The sequence below is a fragment of the Nipponia nippon genome, unplaced genomic scaffold (assembly GCF_047370975.1).
Source record: "Nipponia nippon isolate SJK-2023a ecotype South Korea unplaced genomic scaffold, ASM4737097v1 scaffold_6, whole genome shotgun sequence".
Classification (NCBI taxonomy): Eukaryota; Metazoa; Chordata; class Aves; order Pelecaniformes; family Threskiornithidae; genus Nipponia; species Nipponia nippon.
In genome coordinates, this window is record NW_028262380.1 from 25,938,294 (window position 1) to 25,960,675 (window position 22,382).

The 22,382-nt window shown below is 35.2% G+C and overlaps 1 protein-coding gene across 3 annotated transcripts in view; it reads left to right on the top strand.

Annotated features, from left to right (window-relative positions):
• Positions 1-22,382, top strand: part of WDR19 (WD repeat domain 19) — a 49,475-nt gene that overhangs the window by 7,137 nt on the left and 19,956 nt on the right. For 2 of the 3 annotated variants that reach the window (XM_087736295.1, XM_087736296.1), the window contains exons 5-27: positions 402-517; positions 1,078-1,193; positions 2,481-2,561; positions 4,826-4,938; positions 6,212-6,385; positions 7,573-7,643; positions 8,417-8,589; positions 8,688-8,802; positions 9,573-9,679; positions 10,103-10,225; positions 11,205-11,354; positions 11,955-12,102; positions 12,727-12,931; positions 13,502-13,661; positions 14,267-14,377; positions 14,652-14,761; positions 15,864-15,921; positions 16,839-16,985; positions 17,097-17,179; positions 18,625-18,708; positions 19,803-19,949; positions 20,381-20,505; positions 21,907-22,019. In XM_087736295.1, coding sequence (XP_087592421.1) covers positions 402-517; positions 1,078-1,193; positions 2,481-2,561; positions 4,826-4,938; positions 6,212-6,385; positions 7,573-7,643; positions 8,417-8,589; positions 8,688-8,802; positions 9,573-9,679; positions 10,103-10,225; positions 11,205-11,354; positions 11,955-12,102; positions 12,727-12,931; positions 13,502-13,661; positions 14,267-14,377; positions 14,652-14,761; positions 15,864-15,921; positions 16,839-16,985; positions 17,097-17,179; positions 18,625-18,708; positions 19,803-19,949; positions 20,381-20,505; positions 21,907-22,019 — 2,830 coding nt within the window. Of the gene's footprint in view, positions 1-401; positions 518-1,077; positions 1,194-2,480; positions 2,562-4,825; positions 4,939-6,211; positions 6,386-7,572; positions 7,644-8,416; positions 8,590-8,687; positions 8,803-9,572; positions 9,680-10,102; positions 10,226-11,204; positions 11,355-11,954; positions 12,103-12,726; positions 12,932-13,501; positions 13,662-14,266; positions 14,378-14,651; positions 14,762-15,863; positions 15,922-16,838; positions 16,986-17,096; positions 17,180-18,624; positions 18,709-19,802; positions 19,950-20,380; positions 20,506-21,906; positions 22,020-22,382 lie in introns of those variants that run through there. The other variant, XM_087736297.1, reaches the window with a different exon arrangement.

A 22,382-nucleotide genomic window follows, 5' to 3' on the forward strand; every position in this document is an offset into this window, starting at 1 on the left:
ACTTGGAGCTGGCTGAATTCATAGGATTATTGAAGTATAAAAAAAAAATGGAGAAAGTGACTGGAAAATTTCACATACCTTCATGGTATCTTTGAGTGTTTTTTAAATCTGCGTATGGCCAAATTACCCGTGATTTCGTCAAAGACTGTTGATGTTTGCAGACACGTTTCCATTTGTACAAGTCTTATTACATTACCTCATACAACTTTTTATTACTTTCACTATTTTGTGCACACTTGAACAATTCTGATACTTGTTGTAGAGAACATTTGCTTTATTTAAAAATTCTGCTTGATCTGTGTGATTTCATAGAACTTCAAAACAAACATGCAAAATGTTTTTATATGTAAGCACGTGAAAGGAATCTCTACTGTACAAAGTAAAATTTTTCTTTATTTTAGGGATGCAATGTCTTTCTTATTATGGTCTCGAGTTGGAACTTTACTTGCTGTTGGAACAACAAAGGGAAACTTACTTATATATAACCGTCAGACTTCTCGCAAGATTCCTGTTCTTGGTATGCATTGGTTTGAAACTAAGCTTTCACATGTGAAAGTGGAATTTTGCTAATATACTTAGATTCTTTTTTAGTTCTGCATATGAACAAGCCAGTAAAAAATGTGATCATACTCAACTTGCACCTTCTGCTTTGTTGTACTTACCAGAGTATTTTTACAGTATATTAAGTTAAAAATATATATACACATACCTGATACTGCCTCATGGGAAGCTTGTGTTATCTTTCTTGCAAGTGGTTGTTCTTGTTGCTAAGTTACTTTTTCTTACCTGCTTAGAGTACCTCTGGGCAGAAAAGTTAAGGATATAGCACAGTCCCCAGAAATTTGATGCAAAAAAAATGGAAGAACAGGGGCTGTACAAGTTCCTATAATGTCAAAAGACTTCTATCTGGGAGTAGAAGATTTAAAAAAAAATTACTCTTGAATTTGTAATTGCTCTGATAAGTTGTTTCACATTCTGATAATCTGTGTTCGAGTGGCCAAATAGAGCATATTTCCATTCCAGGTATTTTTTTGTGGTTGCATTCATTTGTGTTGTATAGGTTTCTTTCTTTTTCAGGTAAGCACACTAAGAGGATTACTTGTGGTTGTTGGAGTACTGAAAACCTTCTGGCTCTGGGCGGTGAAGACAAAATGATTACTATAAGCAATCAGGAAGGGGATACTATAAGACAGGTAGTATTTATAACACCCATTTGATTTTAAGGCATACATTAATACTGCTGGTTCCCAAGAAAACTAGGACCTATGGGAGCTTATGACTTTTCAATCCCACTGCTTTCAAGGACAAGGAGCCTTTGGGAACCCCCATGTAGGATGAGGGCATATCTAAACATCTGAGCCTCTGTGTTATGCAATGTGATTTATGATATTGGAGTCTCTGCAGTTCTGCTGTGGTCCTGCCTAAACATGCTTCTCATCCTTGATCCTGATCTGTATCTGTTACAAGAGGATCCTATGAGTGCAGTCTTAGGTTGACTTCCCCAGTAGCGGCACAGGACAGCTCTGACGTGGCTGTTTATCAGGTCTTTAGGAAGTACTTTTAGTGCTGGTTTTGCTTTAGATTGGTTAAACAAAGATCTTGCCTCTGATGTGCAAGGCTTACTCCTAGGCTGGACCTCCATTGCATTGTTGAGAGGCTGATTCCAGTGCTTCCTCCAAGTACACTCAGATTCTCTAATCAAGCATTCTGTTTGTTTACATACATCACAGTCCTTCCGAGCAATGGCAGTTGCTGCATAATGTGCAAATGAATATAATTCACTTTTTTAAGTTTAACGAACAGTATTTCACTCAAGATTTTCAGAGAACAAATCTTTCATAGTTCATTTCATATGCTTCCATCTTTATGTCTGAAGATCAAAATTGGAGAAGAATACCCTAATAAGTTTATCAGGGTATGTCTGTGCTTTAAACTAACTGGCTTAGGTAGTAGAAGCAGTGTAGCTGAGACAGCAGAGACCTAAGCAAGTCTTGCTTATGAGATGTTGTAACCTCATATTGACTACAAAAGCAACAAGATTGCTATCACTATCTAAATCAGATCAGGTATGTCCATATTAAAATGCATTGTGAATATTTAGCCTGTATGCCTTATTCTTGGTCTTCCTCCTTTGAATGTGCATTGGCGTGACCTTATGTGTACTCCTTCAGTTAGTACTGTCTGTCTAATATCATCTTGCAAGTCTTCTTCCTGATCCGGATCTTTCCTTCTGTATTTGGCTTTGTATTTCTAACTGTTTCCTAGATAATTTTTCAGTATATTCTGTGATAACATGTTATTATGATCCAAACTGAGGAGTTTTCTCCAACTTTTTTCTTAATTTTGGTACTAAATGCAATAACAACTCTATCTATCTATCCTTAACACTAAAATGTACAGGGCAGGAATAATGCAATTATTTATCATCAGTATTTGCTACATTAACTGTTGATTTCTCAATCTGAACTTCTTTCTTGCAGACCTCAGTGAGCTCAGATCCCAGTGATATGCAGTTCTCAGTTATGAAGACTGATGAAAGAATATCAACCAGGGAAAGCACAGTAAGAAATCAATACAAAATACTGCAAAAAGTGTTAATCTGATGTTTCAGGGTTTCTGCTGGCAACCAGTGTGGGCCAGGAAGGAATTTGTTCCTCCTTGACTTAAAATTTGGTGTTGAAGATTTTTTTTTTCTTTTGCAAAACTTTCCTTTAAAGTAAAGCCACACCCCTTTGTTCATTAAGGATGTGTTCATGGAAAGTGCAGTGGATAGAAATATGACAGATAACAGAGCAGTTTTGCAGTGGTAGTTAACATAATAGATGGAGCTGTGTGCAGGGACTTAAAGAAATACATGCAATATAAATATTGAACAGTATATGCAATGTGGCAGATGGAAATGCAGCAGGATTGTCAAAATTGCAGAGATGCTGCCTTTCAGAGGGCAGTTGTCAGTTTTGGGAACAGATCACTGCTCTCTAGGTTTTCATCTCATGCAAACCTCAGCATCAATGAGACTAAAAGCCCCAGTGTCAGTCCTCTGGTGTGAGCATTATCCTGTCTCTGTCTAAATGGCTACAGTTTCATTGTCTTCATCGTCTTTCTTGAATGAATCAAAGTCCATCAGATAAGTCAATGGTGAAGTACAGAAAAAAGGGATAATGATAACTATTAGCAGAGCATATTATCGAATGATCAGCAATGAAATACCAAGACAAGACATATAAAATCCATGGATAGAAAAGTGGTACTGTGTTAGAATTTGTCCAGATCTATATACTTATACAGCATAATTAAATTCTCATGGTCAGATTTAATCTATGGAGTATAGGTGTCAAGAAAGAGTTTTTCCCCATGTTCACGTTGACAAGGACCTGTAGGAGTTTTTTGCCTCTCTGCATGGAGTGAAATGTTTTCCACTTCCTAGGGAAATTTAATTAACAGATATTTTGAAAATGCAGGAACTGAGGACTTCAGCCTTGATTTCTTCCGCTGCTTCCTGGGGCACGCAATAGCCTAGGCTTTGCAGATTTTCCATTGCAGCTCTCAAGTTTGCTGTAAAATGTTAGGGAACATTTTGTAATTCTGTAGTTCTTGGTGTTTGTGCTTGGATGGTCTGTCAGCAGATCTAAAACACATAGCATTTGTTGTCTAGGTGTCTGTTGTTGGGGGGGGCTTGGCTTGATAATGATCACTTCCAGGCTGTTAGTTATGACATCAGAAAAAAAACCCTGCAGGTTGGATCAAAATAAGCAGTACTAGAGTTAACATCTTGCTCTGTAACATAAAATAATTCCTGTAATTTCTTAGAAGAGTTTAAGAAATAGTATTTCTTAATACTTCATCATTAAGCTGCAATGGAATTATAAGCAAACTGTTTTAAAAGACAGAAAACATACTTTTTATATTTGGGGTAACTTTAGGAATTACAGGTCAGAATTTGAGTTTGTAATTCTGGATTAATGGATTTTTATGTCAACATATGCCTTTTCTTCTGTTTGAAAATACCAGCTTTGTATTCATTTTTCCAGCTCTTACTTTAGGAATAAACCATTGTCTCCTTTTTAGACAAGGAGAGCTGGAACAGAAGGGAATGTAAAGCAAACTTGTAAATTGCCCTTTAAAGTACCTTTGTCAAAGACTAAGGTGAAACAAGCTGCTCCTCCTTGCTTTTTCTAAAATGAGTGTTTGACTCTTGCCTGACAGTAACAGACACTCTAATGGAAATAATGGTAAAAAAAACCCCAGAGTTCAACCTGTCTTCCACTATGAAGTCCAGCATCTCTATGCAGTTCATCAAATAAAATGCACTCGCCTAGACTGATATCAAACTGTAAATATTGTGTGTTTAATACACACTGAATAGGCTGTTTCCTTTGGAATTGTCTTTCCGTCTTTGAAATCTCAGCAAGTTACTTGAGAGTGCAGTGTTGTGATAGTCTTCCCTTCAACCTCCCAGATGAAAATTCTGTGGATCAAAAAACACATCATAGTTCAAGTGAGAGTAGTCCAACAGGATAACTCCATGTGACCTGCTGCCTTTTCCTCTGAGAAAATGGAGCTGACTTGATGCTTCCGTAGGGAAGAGTCTTGAATTTGATATGTGTGTTCTGCTGGGCTTGCGTTTAGATCTGTGAACCACTGGCTCACAAGGGGAATGTCCTGAAAATCTCTTCCACTTTTGATTAAGATTCGGAATTCAGGTCCATGGGATTCTTAAGGATTATTGAAAGTCCTAAATCTCATCTTTTAGTGAAGATGTAGGGCCTTATTTTAAAGTGATGCCATTCTTATCAAGTTAATTTTTCTTTTCATTCATTGGCAGGTAAGTGTAGTGGTCGGCAAGAAGACTCTCTTTCTTTTTAATTTGAATGATCCTGATAATCCGATTGATCTGAAATTTCAGCAGCCTTATGGCAGTATTGTAACCTACAGATGGTGAGCAGAACTTTCTTAAAGAAGCATTCTAGTATTAACAAGCTGAAGATTTTCCCAGTAGTTCTGATAAATGCTGGAAATGAAATCATATATCTCTTGCTTGCACTGGATTTTTCTTGGATGTATTGTAGCCTTTTTAATAATTCTTTTCCAAACACAAAGAAGTCTACGTTTTGTAATGTTTTACTGGACAATTCAATGGCTATAAAAGCAGTATTTTCAAATATCATTTCTGTTGGTTTGCTCAGCTATAGAACACTAATGCTGTTGCTGACCTGACAGTAGATTAAACTGAGGGTTTTACAGGTTGTTTTCTGTGTGGATGAGTAACTGATGAAAGAGCTAGGGATGGCGTTGTATACTTCAGCTAGTTTGTGGGTTTACAAAGTTGTGCAAAGTCCTTCCTGCTATGTAATCCAATTGGTAATATTCCTTTGAAGAAATCCCAAGCTGGAAGTTTCAACTCTGTACCCCAAAAGTAGCTGTACTGTTGCTATATCTTTGAATCATGACACCGTGTCTTTTAATGCCTGTTCAGTCCACGTGGAATTGACTTTTATCCCTTTGCTCTACAACTGTGTAAGAAAACCTGTAGCTATATACTTCTTAATTTATGGCCACGTGTCTAATAAGGCATACCTGGGCTGTTTCCCTTGCAATGATTTTTTTGCAACTAAGCTGATGAGATGTTATTTGAATTCATCCTTACACGCTGTAACTATTTCTGCCTTAACCTCATTATTTCTACTTGACACTATGAAAAGTAAACTGACTATTCACAGATACAGATTGTAGCTTTGGTACTTCCACTGTGTTTGCAGTAGCATGCCTTAAGGGCACAGTGACTGGCATTATTATTTTTAGCATAGCTTTTATGGGACCAAGTCAGCCAGAACCTTGAAATGGAAGTTTCCATCCTCTGGCATGCTTATTCCAATGAAGATACCAGAGGTCTTTCTTCTGGCATCACTGCCATGTATGCAGCTTGCGGAAGGTAAAGTGGCATTATAGAATGTAGAAGAGAGAATAAAGACGACTTATGAGTGAACTCTGGGCATAAACATGGTTTTATCTTTTAAGAATCTTTAGCTGATTTTTCCTTAATCTATTTAATACTATATTGTTCTACATTATATATATCAATTCCCATAATTTGATTGTTTTTCCTATTAAAGGGGGGCATTGCCAGTTACCCCAGTAGTCTGAAAGAAAATGGATTTTGCGTATTGTATAAATAGATCTCTCTTCTTAATTGTTGTTCTTTTTGTAACAGGTATGGTGATGGCTACATTATGGTTGGATTCTCACGAGGGTGTTTTGTAGTCATTTCTACACACATTCGTGAGATAGGTCAAGAAATCTTTCAAGCTCATAATCATAAGGATAATCTAAGCAGCATTGCTATATCACAGTCATTAAACAAAGCTGCATCATGTGGAGACAATTGGTAAGTGGTAGTTTTATACATAAAGCATGGAATTCATTTCACATAACTGTAGCTGTTAGGCATTAAAGCAAGGCTCCCTAAGAAGTCAGTGCAGAGAAGGTGAGACGAATTGCTCTGTGGACCTGCCTCTCTTTCTAAAGTTCAGAGAAGCTAATTTTGACTCAAATCTCTGCAATTGTAATTAACTTTATTGTAATTAATCGTAAACAAAAAAAATAAACTTTAGTATAGATGTTTCCTTTTGCTTCTTTCTTTTTCTACTATGTTATTTGGCTACAAAAATGTCAAAATTTCTTTACTATGATTTACTGATTGGACATAAACATCTGCTTAGCAATAGGAGAACAATTCATTTGAAGCTGTACTCAGTATGCTGATATCCTGATACCCTCCTCCCTGGTGTTTGGTCTTACCGGCAATCTAGACAAAAGTATAAATGTGTAAGCAGTTAAAGAAAAAAATAGTTAGAGAGACTGGAGTTTTTCCAAAATATGTTGTGTGTATGACAGAGTATCTCCTGTAGCTCCTCGTCTGCTACTCTCTGATTCTGTGATGTCTGAATTCTTCAGCAAAAAAGGAGCTGAGTGATGGTAGGGGCCAGGCCGTTCTGTCTGTCCTCAGTTCTGTGCATGACCTTAACAGACTGCCGATTTATGACGCTTGCACATCAAGAGTGGTATAACTATGAGCAAAACATGGTGCAACTTCAAGCACTTCAGCTATTGTATTATTTCTTTAAGGGGTTCTTTAGCATATATTGAGTAACATGACAGCATAAGTAAACTCTCACGCTGTCCCTTTTAATGTGAAGCAGGATTGAAAGCTAGTTTTTTGCATGTGTTTCAAGCAATGTTTGTCCATCAGGAATGTGTTTTTAACCTAACCTGTATTGTAACAGGTCAAAAGGGAATAATAGTGTGTGTTTCCCACCGCTAAGTTCTTTTGAATTGGATTTATGCCTTTTCCTCAAATTTTAGTTCTCTGAGCAAATCTTTTTTTACAGTGATAGTGATGTACTAGAGTGATGGATAACAATGAGTCTGTGTTGCTCTTTAGGAAACGGAAGGCATTTTGCATTTGCGCTCTCTTTTTTGCTTCATTAGGCTGTCTTGATTGGGTTGGGTTTCTTCCAGTTTATGATGACTGAGATTTATATTAGTGAGAATGACTGTTTATTTTTGTTTTAGCATTAAAATCCATGATCTGTCAGACCTGAGAGAAATGTATGCCATAATAAACTTGGATGATGAAAACAAAGGTATGTTAACAGTCTAAACGAGGACAGAAGTTTTTACAAATTAAGTAAAACAGAATTTTGATGGTGACTCTGTTTATGTGAAGAAAGTACTGTTGTTGGAAAAACTGTGTAAATACATAAATCATAAGTTTATGATACATAATATCATAAATTTCTTCTTTCCCAACTTGTATTTATTAGGTGACCCATAGCAAAATGGGAACATATTTTATGTGTTCGAAGTATAGAGAATTACAGCTCTCAGAATATTTGATCAGTTAGTGTTTTGATTTTTTGAATCTGTAATACAGTATATTCAGATTACTAAAATAATATACTTAACTGGTTTCTGCTTCTTTCCATGTTTTTTTTAGTGGGATTTTTTTTGTGCTCTTCAGCATCTCTTGTACTGACATATGATACTTAATCTGTTCTCATCCTGATATACAGGATTTGTGCCTGTGGTTTCCAGAACATTGTTACAAGACTATGTTCTTGGGTAACGAGTTACCACCATTATCTCCTCTTGTAATGTCTGTAAATACTTCAGTTATTGTCAAGTCTTCACTCTTAGGAAAATGCTAAATTAGTAAATTATGATTTTGGTTTGAGTGATTCCAGTTAATCTTGGAATTATATTAATTGGTTATGTTTGAGTACATTAGTACATATATTCCTAGGCATGGATTTCTACCATTTTCACATTTTAAAGCAAAATAATTGTTTCTTGGTTTCAGTAGTTAAAGAAAGGATTTTTTTTTTTTTTTTTTTCCAAAAACTTGTGAATATTTTAGGTGTAGATCAGCTGGCTTGGACAGATGATGGACAGTTGTTGGCAGTATCTACACGAAAAGGATCCCTCCATGTTTTCTTGACAAAGCTTCCAATCCTTGGAGATGCTTGCAGTACACGGATTGCATACCTCACTTCTCTTCTTGAAGTTACTATAGCCAATCATGTGGAGAGAGTATGATAACCTCTTCCTTTTAAACTTCATTTAGATATAAGTAAAGTAAGTATTAATAGTGGATGAAAATTGTTTTATTTTGTTTTGTTTTCTTACAGGAGTTACCAGTCACAGTCTCTGTTGAAGTAGAGCCCAGTTTTGTTGCTATTGGTGTTTATAATTTGGCTGTAGGAATGAACAATCGGGCTTGGTTTTATGCGCTTGGAGAGAATAGTAAGCATAAATTTAGTTCTCTTAAAACTACTGCATCATTGTGTCTTACTTTATGAATTCGGTATTGTGTTTAGCAGTTCTGGACATTCCACATTGTACAGTAACAACTTGAATTGCCATATGGTCCTGTTAGGACCAGGTAATGATCTTCACAAACTGAAGCAGTTATGACAAGGCACTGTAAGTAACAGAAATAAAACTTCAGGTTCAAGGTATTGGTAATGAAATGTAGCCTGTTTCTTTTTTGTTTGTTTGTTTGTTTGTTTGTTTGTTTGTTTTCAGATCATGTTGTTAACCAATGAAGGACTTTTAGGCTTTTGAGACATTACTTTAAGACCATGTCTTTAAATACTAAGTTTGGCAAAGTACCTAGGGACTGTATGATCAGAGGGTTTAAATTCTCAGTTTGGTAGATGTTAATGTTGTTTGTGTGGGGTAAGGTAAAATTGGTTATGCTATGTCCAAATTTTAGGCAGTGAATTTAAAGCTTTCATGTCTCTCTAAGCATCACCTTTTTTGACTAATAATAAATTCATCAAAACTGTAAGAATACTAGTCAGAGTTACATAGGAAAAGAGTTTCTTTTGTACTTTCTAATCAGTTCTCTGACTGCTAAGAAGAAAGTCTCTTTACATGTGACTTGTCCTGTCTCTGCTTAGTTGTGGGTTTTTCACATCTGGTTACTCAGCTGCAAATTTAGATGATGATAACTGAAGACCTATACAAAATCAAAATATTTTTACCTTTTCTTTTGTCTTTGAATTTTTTAGATGTAAAAAAGCTTAAAGATGTCGAGTACCTGGGGACAGTAGCAAGTATGCACCTTAATTCTGATTATGCCGCTGCTCTCTTTGAGGGTAAAGTCCAGTTGCATATGGTAAGAGCTCTGGCAATTTGGAGTGCTGAACTAATGAGTTGATCTAAGCTGAACAAATTAATGTTATTTTTAAAATGAGAGAAAATGGAGTGATCTTCAGTTAATGGAGATAAAAATTAAAAATTCTTTAGATTTTTTTTTTTTTCTGGCTAATTAAAATATAAAGCTGAGTTCCTGTAGACTTTAGAAGTACAACCTAGTCTAGAACAGAAGAAGAAAAAGTGTTTTCTTGTGAACTATTTAACAAGTTTTATTTTAAAAGTCTCTGTGGGAGTGTGACAGAAGTAGATGCTGTGTTTTTAAGGGATGCACATGCAAGTTTGTTTTCATCTCATCATTTCCTTACAGTTTGATAGAGGCAAAACTGTGATACCTCATTGTTAACAGTGGAGTTTTTCAGTTCATTCTGTTCTTTATACTTAGATAGAAAGTGAAGGTTTGGATGCTCAGGAAGAACGAGAAACTCGACTCTTCCCATTAGATGACGATAAATACCGAATTTTGTGCCATGCTTTAACTAGTGACTTTCTCATATATGGTACAGATGTGAGTATTACTTCTGTTTTTAAAAATCCATTTAGATGGAGTATATTTCTATCTGAATTATTTGGATTATTACTCATACTTTTAGCAAAAAAAATGTGCTTCTCAGAAGCTTACAGTGGATTATTTTCTATGTAGGAACTTATGCAAATACAGTCAAAATTGCATCCAACTTCCCTTGCTGCATTTATAAGAGATGCACTGGCAGGAAGTTAAGCTTTGCTTTTACTGGTGTTTGTTGCAAAACACTGATTTTAATAGCAGAATTTAATTTTGTTGCATTAGTGAGAGGGTTGGCAATCAAACTATCTTCCAGGTATAAGAAGAAACATAGCACTTGCCTTGCAAATTTGTTGATCTAGGTGGCAATGTGATAGATGTGGTCAAAAAGGTATTGAGGTAAACAAGTAGGATAGCATAAATGGAAGTATTGACTTACTATTGAAGCCTTTGCCTGAAGAGAATTTTTTTTAGGTGTTTCAACAAAGATAGGAATTAGGAGGGCACTGAAGAAGGATGTGAACATGCTTATGGATTTTTCTGGAGATTTTCCTATGCATGAGGGGTAGTTTCTTTTCTTTTAGTATTTTCTGGCACTGGGAATACAGGGCACATTTGACATTGTAGTATTATGATCTTTGTGATACAGACTGGTGTATTGACCTTCCAGAGGAAAGGCAGAATCACTGTCACTGGTGTTCTCACAGGTTTAATAAAATGAGTGATTTTGCAGCAGTTGTGGGCTTTGCCGCCTCCTCAGTACCTAAACTGGTACTGATAAATTCGAAGTACTAAATTTGCAACTGATCAATTTGATGTGTGCGAATTTTACAATTGACTTCAAAAGCTGCCTTTTACTTTCAGTGTCCTTCTTTGTGCGACACTGATTGACACTCTCAGATGGGAGAAGCTACAACCAAGTTAATTATCTACTTCCTACTTACTGATGTCATTATTAGCTTTTTCTATTATTTCTCATTAGACTGGAGTTATTCATTATTTCTACATTGAAGACTGGCAATATGTGAATGAATATCGGCATCCTGTCAGTGTGAGAAAAATTTTTCCAGATCCCAATGGAACCAGATTGGCTTTCATAGATGACAAAAGTGATGGCTTTGTCTATTGTCCAGTAAGTTAGTGTGGGATACCCATACAATTTATTTACAAGCAGGCTCTTCAGCTATATAGTGTTTTAATAGAGAATGAAGAAGCTTTTGTCACTCCAACATGTATTCTGGTAGAAGAAATTGCCAAGGAGGATTGAAGATAACTTAATGGTAATGTAAGGAAATAAAATCTATCATACTAAATCAGGACAATTTCATTATACTGAATTCCTGATCAGTAATTTTCAGAAATGTATGTGCTTGTGTATTCAAATACAGGTATTTTAGCCCTCTAACAAGCACTGCCAGTTTCACTGCCTGCCCCCATACCTTTTTTCTAAGAAAAGTAAATAATATTCGTATAATGTGCATTTTCTCCATTTGCTTCCCTTCTGAATTAAACTATTCTGTTATTCAGAGTCGCTGCTTATAAGAAAACTTTTAAAAATACAATTTTCATATTTCTGCAGTATTTATATTTTTATTTTTAATAAATAATAAATTTAAATAAATAAAATTTAATTAAATAAAAATAATAAATTATTTTTAATCATAACTGGGATTAATATTTAGTTTGTCTCCTTAGTCACTTGCTAGTAATTTTACTTTTGCATTATTTGTAGGTAAATGATAGATTATATGAGATTCCAAACTTCTCACCAACTATTAAAGGAATCCTGTGGGAAAACTGGCCAATGGATAAAGGTGTTTTTGTTGCTTTTGATGATGATAAAGTATACACATATGTTTTTCATAAGAATGCCATTCAAGGTACTGTAAATGCTTTTAAAAATTTATTCACTATTTTAATGAATAAAGTAAAACATGTTGTGAGTCTTCACTTGTCTTAAATATTTTCATAACTGCATATAGAAATGAATAGTACTACAGAAGTTTTGAAGTGCAACTGATGAATAGAAAACTAGTTGCTTTGTAGGTTTCTCTGTAAAGCTCCAACAAGGCATTTTGGTCTTAACTCCCTAAACTTCTTGCTATTACAATATTTCATCTGAAATTTACACATTGTGCTTGAATTGTATTTTGAAATGTTCATGAGAAAATCTTAGGATCAGGGTGACAAAACTTGTATTTACTTACACTGTTAACCAAAATTGTAATCATGGCAATTTTTGTCTTTGTGACAGAGAAACATTAAGAAATTTACCTACAAACATTTGGAAAATGACCTTACAAGTTTAGAAGATTTAAGTTATTTACTTACTTACTTTACTGAAAAATATGTGCTGTACGGTAGATGGTGACTACCAGAATTAGAGACCTTGAATTAATGCCCTGCAAATCTACATTATTTCAGCTGTGACTGCTTGCTACACTTTTTACCACGTAGCGATTTTTTAAATGATGTCTTCTTTTCTTCCTGATCTTTAAACCTAGGATCAAAGATTATTTTGGCAGGTGGCACGGAAGTCCCTTTTTCCCATAAACCTTTGTTGTTGTATAATGGAGAATTAACTTGTCAGACTCAGAGTGGGAAAACAAACAATATCTATCTAAGCACTCACAGTTTCCTTGGCAATTTGAAAGACTTTGGACCTAATGAGCTGACACAAATGCTTACTCAGACTTTAATGTTGAAAAGGTACATCTGTGTTTTAATTATATTGTGTAAATTGTTTTCTTCTGTGCTTATAGTTTAATACAGCGTGTCCTGGTGATTTAAAAATGTCATGCTGAATATTGATAAATTAGATTGATCCATGAGTCCCTGTAGCTGTGTATGCAGACCAAGCAAAATAAGTTGCCCAGAGGTGCTTTATTTTTTTTTCCACTGTCAAGTAAAAGCTAAAATAATTTTTTTCAAGACTGATTTGGGGTTCAATGACAGTGGCTCTTCCAAAACTGGCTGAAGGTGCTTCTTGCATACTCCCCTCTGACTGTAATGAAGCAATGCAAAAGCAGCATAACAGAAAGAATGCCAGAGTAGGGAAAGCAGATGGTTTCCTGAAAAAATGTGGTAGAAACAGGAGAAACAGAACTGTAAGTTATGCATTTGTATTTCTCCTTTCTTCCTGAGACATCTCTCTCTCCATGGCTTAGAAGTAAATGCTTTTTATATTTTCCTTACCATAGTATTAGGAAAAAAAAAAGCGTTGAGAGGGAATTTTAGGTGCGAGTAATACTAGTTTTAAATGCGTTTTACCTTCTATAGGTTTTCTGAAGCATGGGAGGTGTGCAGACTTCTGAATGACCAGTCTGGTTGGAATGAGCTGGCCAAAGCTTGCTTACATCATATGGAGGTGGACTTTGCAATACGTGTTTATCGGACATTTGGTAATGCTGGGATGGTGATGTCACTAGAGCAAATAAAGGTAAAATGTAAAGTCCCTTTTAGATAGGAAATACAGTGATTTACTTCTTCTTCAAGAATTGCTGAATTCTTATTTTTGTGGCGATTTTGGTTTTTTTGAATAGAAGATGAATTATTTTCAAGGGAGTTAATAGTTATAGAAGAGAAAGCGTCCAAACCACATAACTCGTGCTTGGTTTTCTCTTGAAGTGGTTGCAGTCTCTACTGGAATGCACAACATTCCTTTTTGCGTTTGCTTGAGAGCAGCAGAATATATTCACGTCTCAGGCATTTGGAGCCTCTTTTTTCCTTTGTTATTTTTGAGAAAATGTAAGGCTGCTATTATTACTATTAAAAAAAACAACAGATTGCAATTATACATCTAAAAGTGTGCATAAAATAGTACCTTAAAAATATACTTCTGCAAATTGCTGATTCTAGACAGTGTAAGCTCTAGTGGCTTTGAGCTACAGTAAGAAAGTAGGGGCTTTTTCTGGTTTGTAGAATCCAATACACATGGTTGTAGAATGTAAGAATATTTTGTTTTACTGTGCTTACTAGATTATGTTACTTAACAATATTTTTTATCTTTTGGACTACTTTTGCACCTATTACATCTTTTTACAGGGAATAGAAGACCACAACCTTTTAGCAGGACATCTTGCCATGTTTACTAATGATTTTAATCTGGCTCAGGATTTATATCTGGCATCCTCCTGTCCTGTTGCTGCGCTTGAGGTATTCATTTAAGATGTGTAAATTTTTTTCTGTTGTTTTCATCTTCACCTTAATGTTGGAATATTTTACCTTCTGACAATTCTGCCCTTTTATGGTTTTGTTCTTGCCATTGTGTGACTAACAGACATTCTTTTAGGATTAATGTGTCTTTCACAAATTGTCTGAATCTTTCTAGAATACTAGCTCTATATTTGTATTTAGAATAATTTAAAGTTCATATTAGAATTCAAAATTTGATACTTGCATCAGAAATGTTACTGTTCTTTGTTAATAGATGCGAAAAGACTTGCAACACTGGGATAGTGCACTTCAGCTGGCTAAGCGTTTGGCCCCAGACCAAATCCCTTTCATATCAAAGGAATATGCAATGCAACTCGAATTCACGTAAGTTCTCTTGTAAAATTGCAGTATAAGAATATTAAACCAATACTTATGCTCACTAGAAGAACATAGAATTGAGATATTTCAGCTGACTGCATTGCTGAGAGAGGATTCTGTGAGGTCTTGCATCTATAGTATGAGTAAGAGTAGTTTTGAAGTAATACTTCATGCTAGAGACATCTGTTAGCAAATAAGTTACTTTTGATTAATTTCAGTATATCTGGGTTCTTTGCAACTGATAGGTCCACTATATAATAATATCATCTACTAAATAAATACTTCGTTGCAGGCAAGTACTTGGAAAATAGAGAAAGTTCACACAATTTAACACTTCTTACATTGGACAAAAGCCTTGTCTTTTGCCTGTCTTTCCTTAAAAACGCAGTAGCCTTCATTTTCATACATATTTTAGGTACCGGAGTGTAGTCTCAAAGTTCAAGGCTGCCAGTCCCTGAAAGACAGAAGGTATTAACCATTTGCCATGACTTTAAAGTCTATTTTATAGCTAATTCTTCGCAGATGAAACCTGGTCTGTTTAATGTCCAAACCAAGAGGAAAAACTCTTATCTATTAATGGAGCTTCTAGACAGCTCCTTCCCCCTGGCAGCGCCCCTGGCACTGAGAGAGGACACTTGTTGGTCACAGAAAGGAAGGAATGGAGGCAGTTGAAGCAATGCAACCATCTGTAACTTGAGTTCTGAATGTACTTAAGGAAAAAAAAATTGCCTTTGTTTTTATGTTGTGAAAATTCTAAATAATTTTAGAAGGTTAGTTTCATTTATCTTGCAGAAAAATGCGGAAGTAGAGTTGAGATTATTGAGGTGTATTGTGGAGGTAGATTCTTTGCCTGTCTTTCAAGGGGGTTTATTGGTCTCAGTATAACGGAACTGAGAGATGGACTGCCTCTTTGACTAATAGCTTGATAAAGTGCATAGGAAGTGCCATGACATACTGTGTAACTGTCCATCTTTTGCATACTTCACATCCTTGTATGGAGTCATTATGTCTAAAGCAAGACAGATACATGCATAATCTATGTGGTAGAAAGGTAACCATCTCATCCTATTAAAAATATTCTTCCATATAACTTCCAATTTTCTTTTAGGGGTGATTATATTAACGCTCTGGCACATTATGAGAAGGGAATCACTGGAAACAATAAGGTAATTCCTGTTCAGTAATGATAGCATTTGTACTATCATACGACACATTAAGTTATCATGTTTCAGACTCATTTGAATTCATTTTTCTTTTATTCAGCTCTAGATCTATATGACTGTTGCTTTTAGGATAGTAGTCTTTGCACTTCCCTTATTTTTAATATACAGCATGATGCCTTCTCTAGGTATAAAGCAGTATTGCCATTGTATTAACATGACATAACTAGACTTAGGTTTTATAATTTGAGCAGTTTCATAATAGACGTGCAAACGTCAGAGAAAATACTGCTAGGATTTTCATTGTTATAACAAAAGTCCTAGTTATTCCTTCCGTTCTTTACTTAATTGTTATCAATATAAAGACAAGCAAGGATTGTGTTAGAAAATAATCATCATATTCAGTAGATCCTCCCTTATTCTGGCATTATTTCCCCTAATATTTGCAAAATGTCTATTATGAAGCAGATTAAACGATAATAGGGGAACATAATAGGGGAAATAGCAATGTTTTCTGAATTCAAGCCATTTGGCTTTCTGAAACATCAGTGCCCTTACCACCTTTTAAAAAAAATAAAGGAAATATCCTGCTTGTAGTTTCTCTTTTTCTCCACTGTTGGTTTTGGAGGAGAGAGGAGAGTAGTACTGAGCTGTCTTTAAAACAGATTCTTCTCATGTATGCTTGGTCTGGACAGATCTTGTAAGTAAAATGTACAAATTAAAGACAAAAGCTTGAGAAGAAAACTAAGCTGAGTTCTTCTAAATAACAGCTGCAGCTAGGCAAGAATTTTGAGACAAAAATTGATTTAACTAAGTCCATGTAATGTTTTGTTAAGTTGTTTCAGTGCTTGGTTACTGTGGCTTTTGTGACCTGATATTTCTGATGTATAATGTATAGTTACTGCTTTTCATTTGATTGCCAGTACCAGGAACATGATGAAGCTTGCCTTGCTGGAGTAGCTCAAATGTCCATTCGAATGGGAGATATCCGTCGAGGGGTAAACCAGGCCATTAAACATCCCAGTCGGTTACTAAAAAGAGACTGTGGAGCTATTCTGGAGAGTATGAAGGTATTCAAAAGAGTTAATAAAGCTGTGGCTGAATATGTGAATTCATTAAGCTATTTATTTATTTGTAATCTTAATTTAGAAATTATATTTTAATGATTTCTAATATTGTAGCAATTTTCAGAAGCTGCTCAGCTGTATGAAAAGGGACAATATTACGACAAGGCAGCATCAGTATACATCCGGTGTAAAAACTGGTAAGTACAGGTTTCAGGGAAGTGTTATATTTCAGAGGACATGCTGTGGTGCTCTTTGGAAAGGAATGATTCTCTGAATAGCACAAATGTCTCATTAATTGTGTTTCATTGATTTTATTGTCCTGCAAGCTTAAACAAGAACAGTGTTCTCTCAGAATCTTATGTTATTTTAAATATAGTCTTACTGTAAATGGGAGTAAATGTCTTTTTGTGTGTGTGCACATGCACACATTGAATTTAGTAATTTTATTCATGTAGTTACTGTTTAGTTCATTAAACTTCTTCAGTTATAAAATACATAGCCGAGACCGAATATTCAGACAGTTGGAAATTATTCTAAGTTGCTGGTTCAAGTGGAGTGTGTATCATGAGTAGTCAAAATTGCTGGCATTATGTTCAATACATTCTAATTTTTTTTAAGTGAATTTGATTATTGTCGATTTTCCAGTGGAAAAGTACAATTTACTGAGGGATTTAAGGGCTTAATTCTTGCCTAATTACATTTTATAGACTTCTAATATTAAGAACTGATTGAAGCAGAGGTCAGAAAGCCCCCTTCTCTTTCATACGAGTGCTCTAAAAATTAGGTTAGAACATTATGTTCGTTCACTATGGAAAATTTCGTTCCATCATAGAAGTCTCAGTGGCATCAGAACAGACCAAGAGAACACTTCGTTAAGTAGGGTAGCCTGCATGTAATGATAGCCTTGGTTTGGAAAGCGAGAGGTGCAAGCTTGGGAAGGTACAAGCAGAAGGAGGTTCAGTTTGGGAAGTGCTCTATCTTTTAGGCAGAGGTGAGATTTAAGGTCAGCCTCTCTTCGGTCTCTCATATCCCTTGTCTTGAAAGGCTCACTGCTTGGTTTGCTGGCTTTTATAGATCGTATCACTGTGTGCAACTCCTGAAGCTAGATTTATGGAAGGACTGACACAGTTCTCTGTTCCTCCACACTCTGCTGTTATGGATGTTGTCGCTCAGAGAATCTAGTTCTAATTGCCTAGAGTCCTCTGTACAACCTATGGCCTTAAGCACGCAATCACGGGAGTTATCGCAACTGCACCTGTACTGGTGGTCTTTTGTACTCTTTTGCACATTCTTTCAGGTTACGGGTTTAATACTGTGCTGCTTCTGTAGATTAATTAGAGAATACTGGAGGTAAAAGTTGTTGGTCTGGCACTTCTTATGCTCGTACATCTCAGACTTAAAAAAGAGAAGATACTGTTCATCTTTAAGCCTGTATGTTCATGAAGAAGTCTATGATTTCCAGTTTTTACATCTATAAAATGCAGCTTTTTGAAAATATTAAAGTGCCTTCAAAGCTTATACATTATGTTCAATTACTTCTTTTTTAGCCTCCTTTTAAGTGTTGACATCAATATGCCTGTTTTACTGGAGAAAATTTGAAACCCCATATATTTATTAAATAACTGTTATCTTGTCTTTCTAGGGCAAAGGTTGGTGAACTTCTTCCTTTTGTTTCATCTCCAAAGATTCACCTGCAATATGCAAAGGCCAAAGAAGCAGATGGCAGGTGCATTTGAACGCTTATCTATTTTTATAAAGCATATTGTTGTTGTTGTTGTTATACATTACTCTTTTTGTAAAATAAATTTAAAAACCAGACTTTAAATTTTGCATAAAATAGCCTTGTGAAAACGGATTCTGAAATATGTAAAGCTAAGGTGTTGTGTAGAGATTTTAAACATAGTCTAAGGACCTTCCACAAGTATCAGAGATGTGTTTCTAATTGATTGTTTTCCTGTCTAAGCATTAATGTCTTTTTAACAAAAATTATTAAAGATTTTAAAGTACTGCACCCCATGCAATATTCCACTTAGTAGAGTATTGAAGTTCAGTTTGTTTCTCACGACTCCTTAGCTGTGATTTTTAAAGGTCGTTCAAAGGGGGAATAATCATGAAAGAAAATTTTTCATTCTAGAACCAAATTACTGTTACATCTTGATGGCTGCACTTGCAAAATATTGAATAATGTGAAATTATTGGCTGAAATGAAAGCCCAAAATAGGTTATATTTAATCACAGAATGTAGTTTCTACTAGTCCTTACCTGTAAGTAAATGTGCTTCAGAATAATGATACTTGATAATATGAATCAGCACCAAAGCTAAATGTTTGCATCGATGAAACTAGAAAATACTATTTGTGTCAATTGCGTAGTGTGAGAATGAGAAACTTCTTGATCTTGTTTACAGAACAGAACAGAAGTCTCATTTTCAAAATTGTATAACTGGTTATCATCTGTTTATTTTTTATTGTTCTCTCACTTCCAAGTGATTTCATATGGAACTGATGGAACAGATGATGTTTGCTGATGGAACAGATGAACTGCTTTTAAGATGCTTTTAAGGGATGCTGGCAGAGCAGGTCAAAAATAGTATTGTGGTAGACATTTTTCTGTTGTCTCTGCCTTTCATTCTCCCAAGAGAAAATGAAATAGAGACAAAAAAACGTAGTAAGTACAGAACAAGGCTATTACATGCAAACTGAAAGGAAGGTGTCACAGAATAACCTCTCGGAAATAAAATGCTGTATGTTTCTTTCACACTGTATTGTAAAGAGTTATTTAAAAGTTAGAAAAAAACTCTGTGGAACCGTTATTTTGCAGGTACAAGGAAGCTGTGATAGCTTATGAGCATGCAAAACAATGGGACAGTGTAATTCGACTGTATTTGGATCACCTTAATAATCCTGAAAAGGCTGTTAATATTGTGAGAGAAACACAGTCTCTTGATGGAGCAAAGATGGTGGCCAGGTAATAATCATACTACACAGGTTAAAAAAAAAGGGTGAAAGAGGCCATACCTATTGAAAGTTGGTGAGGCTTGCTAACATATCAGACTCTGGTTATTGGTACTTGGCCAATGACTATATATTTCAGTTTATTGATCTGAGTTCTCTAAAATTTGGACAACTAAGCAGGTACTGATTTTTTCCTTTTTTTTACTTTCTCATTAAAATTATGTTAACCTGAAGTAATAAGTTTAGACAATAATAAAAGTTGCCATGCTGTATTATTTATGCATACTAAGTTAATTTTAGTAACCTATTTAAAATATTTGAGATATAAAATAAAATAGAAATGTATCATATTTGTATGCCACAAAATATACTATATTCCTAAAACATCTGGTGTATTCATTATGCTAATTAGTACTAAGGTATTAATTTGTTCATTCTGATTAGATTCTTTCTGCAGCTTGGTGACTATGGTTCTGCCATCCAGTTCCTGGTCATGTCCAAGTGCAATAATGAAGCTTTCACGTTAGCTCAACAACACAACAAGATGGAGATTTATGCTGATATCATCAGTGAGTATTCCAGGTTAATAGTTTGCTTGCAATATGTTCTGCTGTTCCTTTGATTGGTTTAAACTAATTTGAAAGCATAAGGCAAGGGGTGTGAAGTTTTGTTTCCCAGCCTTTTCTGTTTCCAGTCACAATGGACAGATTCGGCAATTTGTGTCTAATTCAGGCCTACAAGCTAGGCTTTGCTTTCAGCTTAGGTATCTCCCTTGGTCTTCGGTCTAGGCTGTTTTCAAACCTTGACTGTGCTAGAGCTTTTTCTGTTCTTTATCCATAGAGATAAAGCATTTGTCTAGACTACTTTCTTTTGGCCGTTGAGGAATCCTTTTCTTTGACCTTCATATATGTAGTATTGCTTTTCTAAAACTGAGAATTTTACTGGTACTGTTCTTGATTTTTATGCCCTCTTTTCCTTTTTTCATGGTTCCATCTCTTTTCTTACACGTGTATGTCACTTGTCTTTCCTTTTTTTCCCTTTAAGGCCCTTCGTGGCCTTCTCTTGTCTCGGTGAGAGACAAAAAGGAAACCTTACCGAGAAGCTGACTTTCATCTCAGGCCATCAAGTCAGTCAGTGACCAGCTTGTCAATTTGCAATATATTTTATATTTTTCACCTGTGTCAGGCACCATTCTTTGTGGAAACAGTTCCACATATGTATCTACCAAATCATCTCGTATTTTCAATTAATTTCTTCCTTTAAAAAAATGTATTCTTGTTATGAAGGTTATAAAAACTTGGCAACAGCTAGCTTGGTGATGTACTGTTGCAGCTGCTTGTCAAGGTGACCACTATTGTTCTACTGTTCTTTATGCTTTCTTCCATCTCTGCTATCCAAAATAGGATGTCTCAAATTGTAATCTAAGTGGGTGGAAAAAGAGTTTAAAACTAACTTCAGAGTAGTGGCTGGCTTTGGTTTTGATGTGTACAGTAAAATGGAGTCTTGGTTAGAAGACTTAAGTAGTATTCCCTGCTACCACATGGTTACATTGGTCCTGATAGTCTTGCTCTGTGCAATACAGATATACTCGCATATTCTTAAACTGTGCAGATAATTCAGGTGATAATCTCCTAATCACTTGCTCTGTTTTATTGTTGCCAAGACATAATGGAAAAATTCATTAGTAGGTCATAGTTATGCCATTTTATTATGTCTGTTAAAAAAACAGAAATCTCATTATGGTGTAAAACCTATGGAAACAATTATTTCACTGCATTATTAGCTCCTAATGTCTGATATTTAGCCTTGATTAAATAGGAAAAAAATGTATAAGACATAATTTGAGTCTAGCTGGCTTTGGTTTTCTTTGAATGTCAGTAGAAAAAAGACATAGAATAGGAATTTGTTCTTAGGGCATTTATCTTACTTAATAAGAATACTCTGCTAGCATTGCTATCTATCTGTTGCAGGTTCTGAAAGTTCTACCAATGAAGATTATCAGAGCATTGCACTATATTTTGAAGGAGAAAAGAAACATTTTCAGGCGGGAAAATTTTTCTTGCTGTGTGGTCAATATGGACGGGTCAGTACTTAAAGGATGAAACAGTGATAGTTAAATGTTCATAGAAACTGTTCAAAATACCATACTTCAAAATCAGGGAAGTTCATAGTAGACTTTAGCTGCCTTAGCTGATGACGTACTGATATTTTTAAAAAGTGTAAAAAACGTAAGTAAACTATTTATATTTACAATTATCTGCATTGTATTCTGTGAATTATACACTGCCATGCACATAACTTTTTCATAGCAGTAGAGGCTCCAGGAGGATCAGTGATATACTATTCTCAATGAATCTCTAAATGTCATGAACATAGAAGTAGAATTTATTTATATTTTATTAGCTTGACCAATGAAGACTTGGTTGCTGACTAATTAATCCATTTA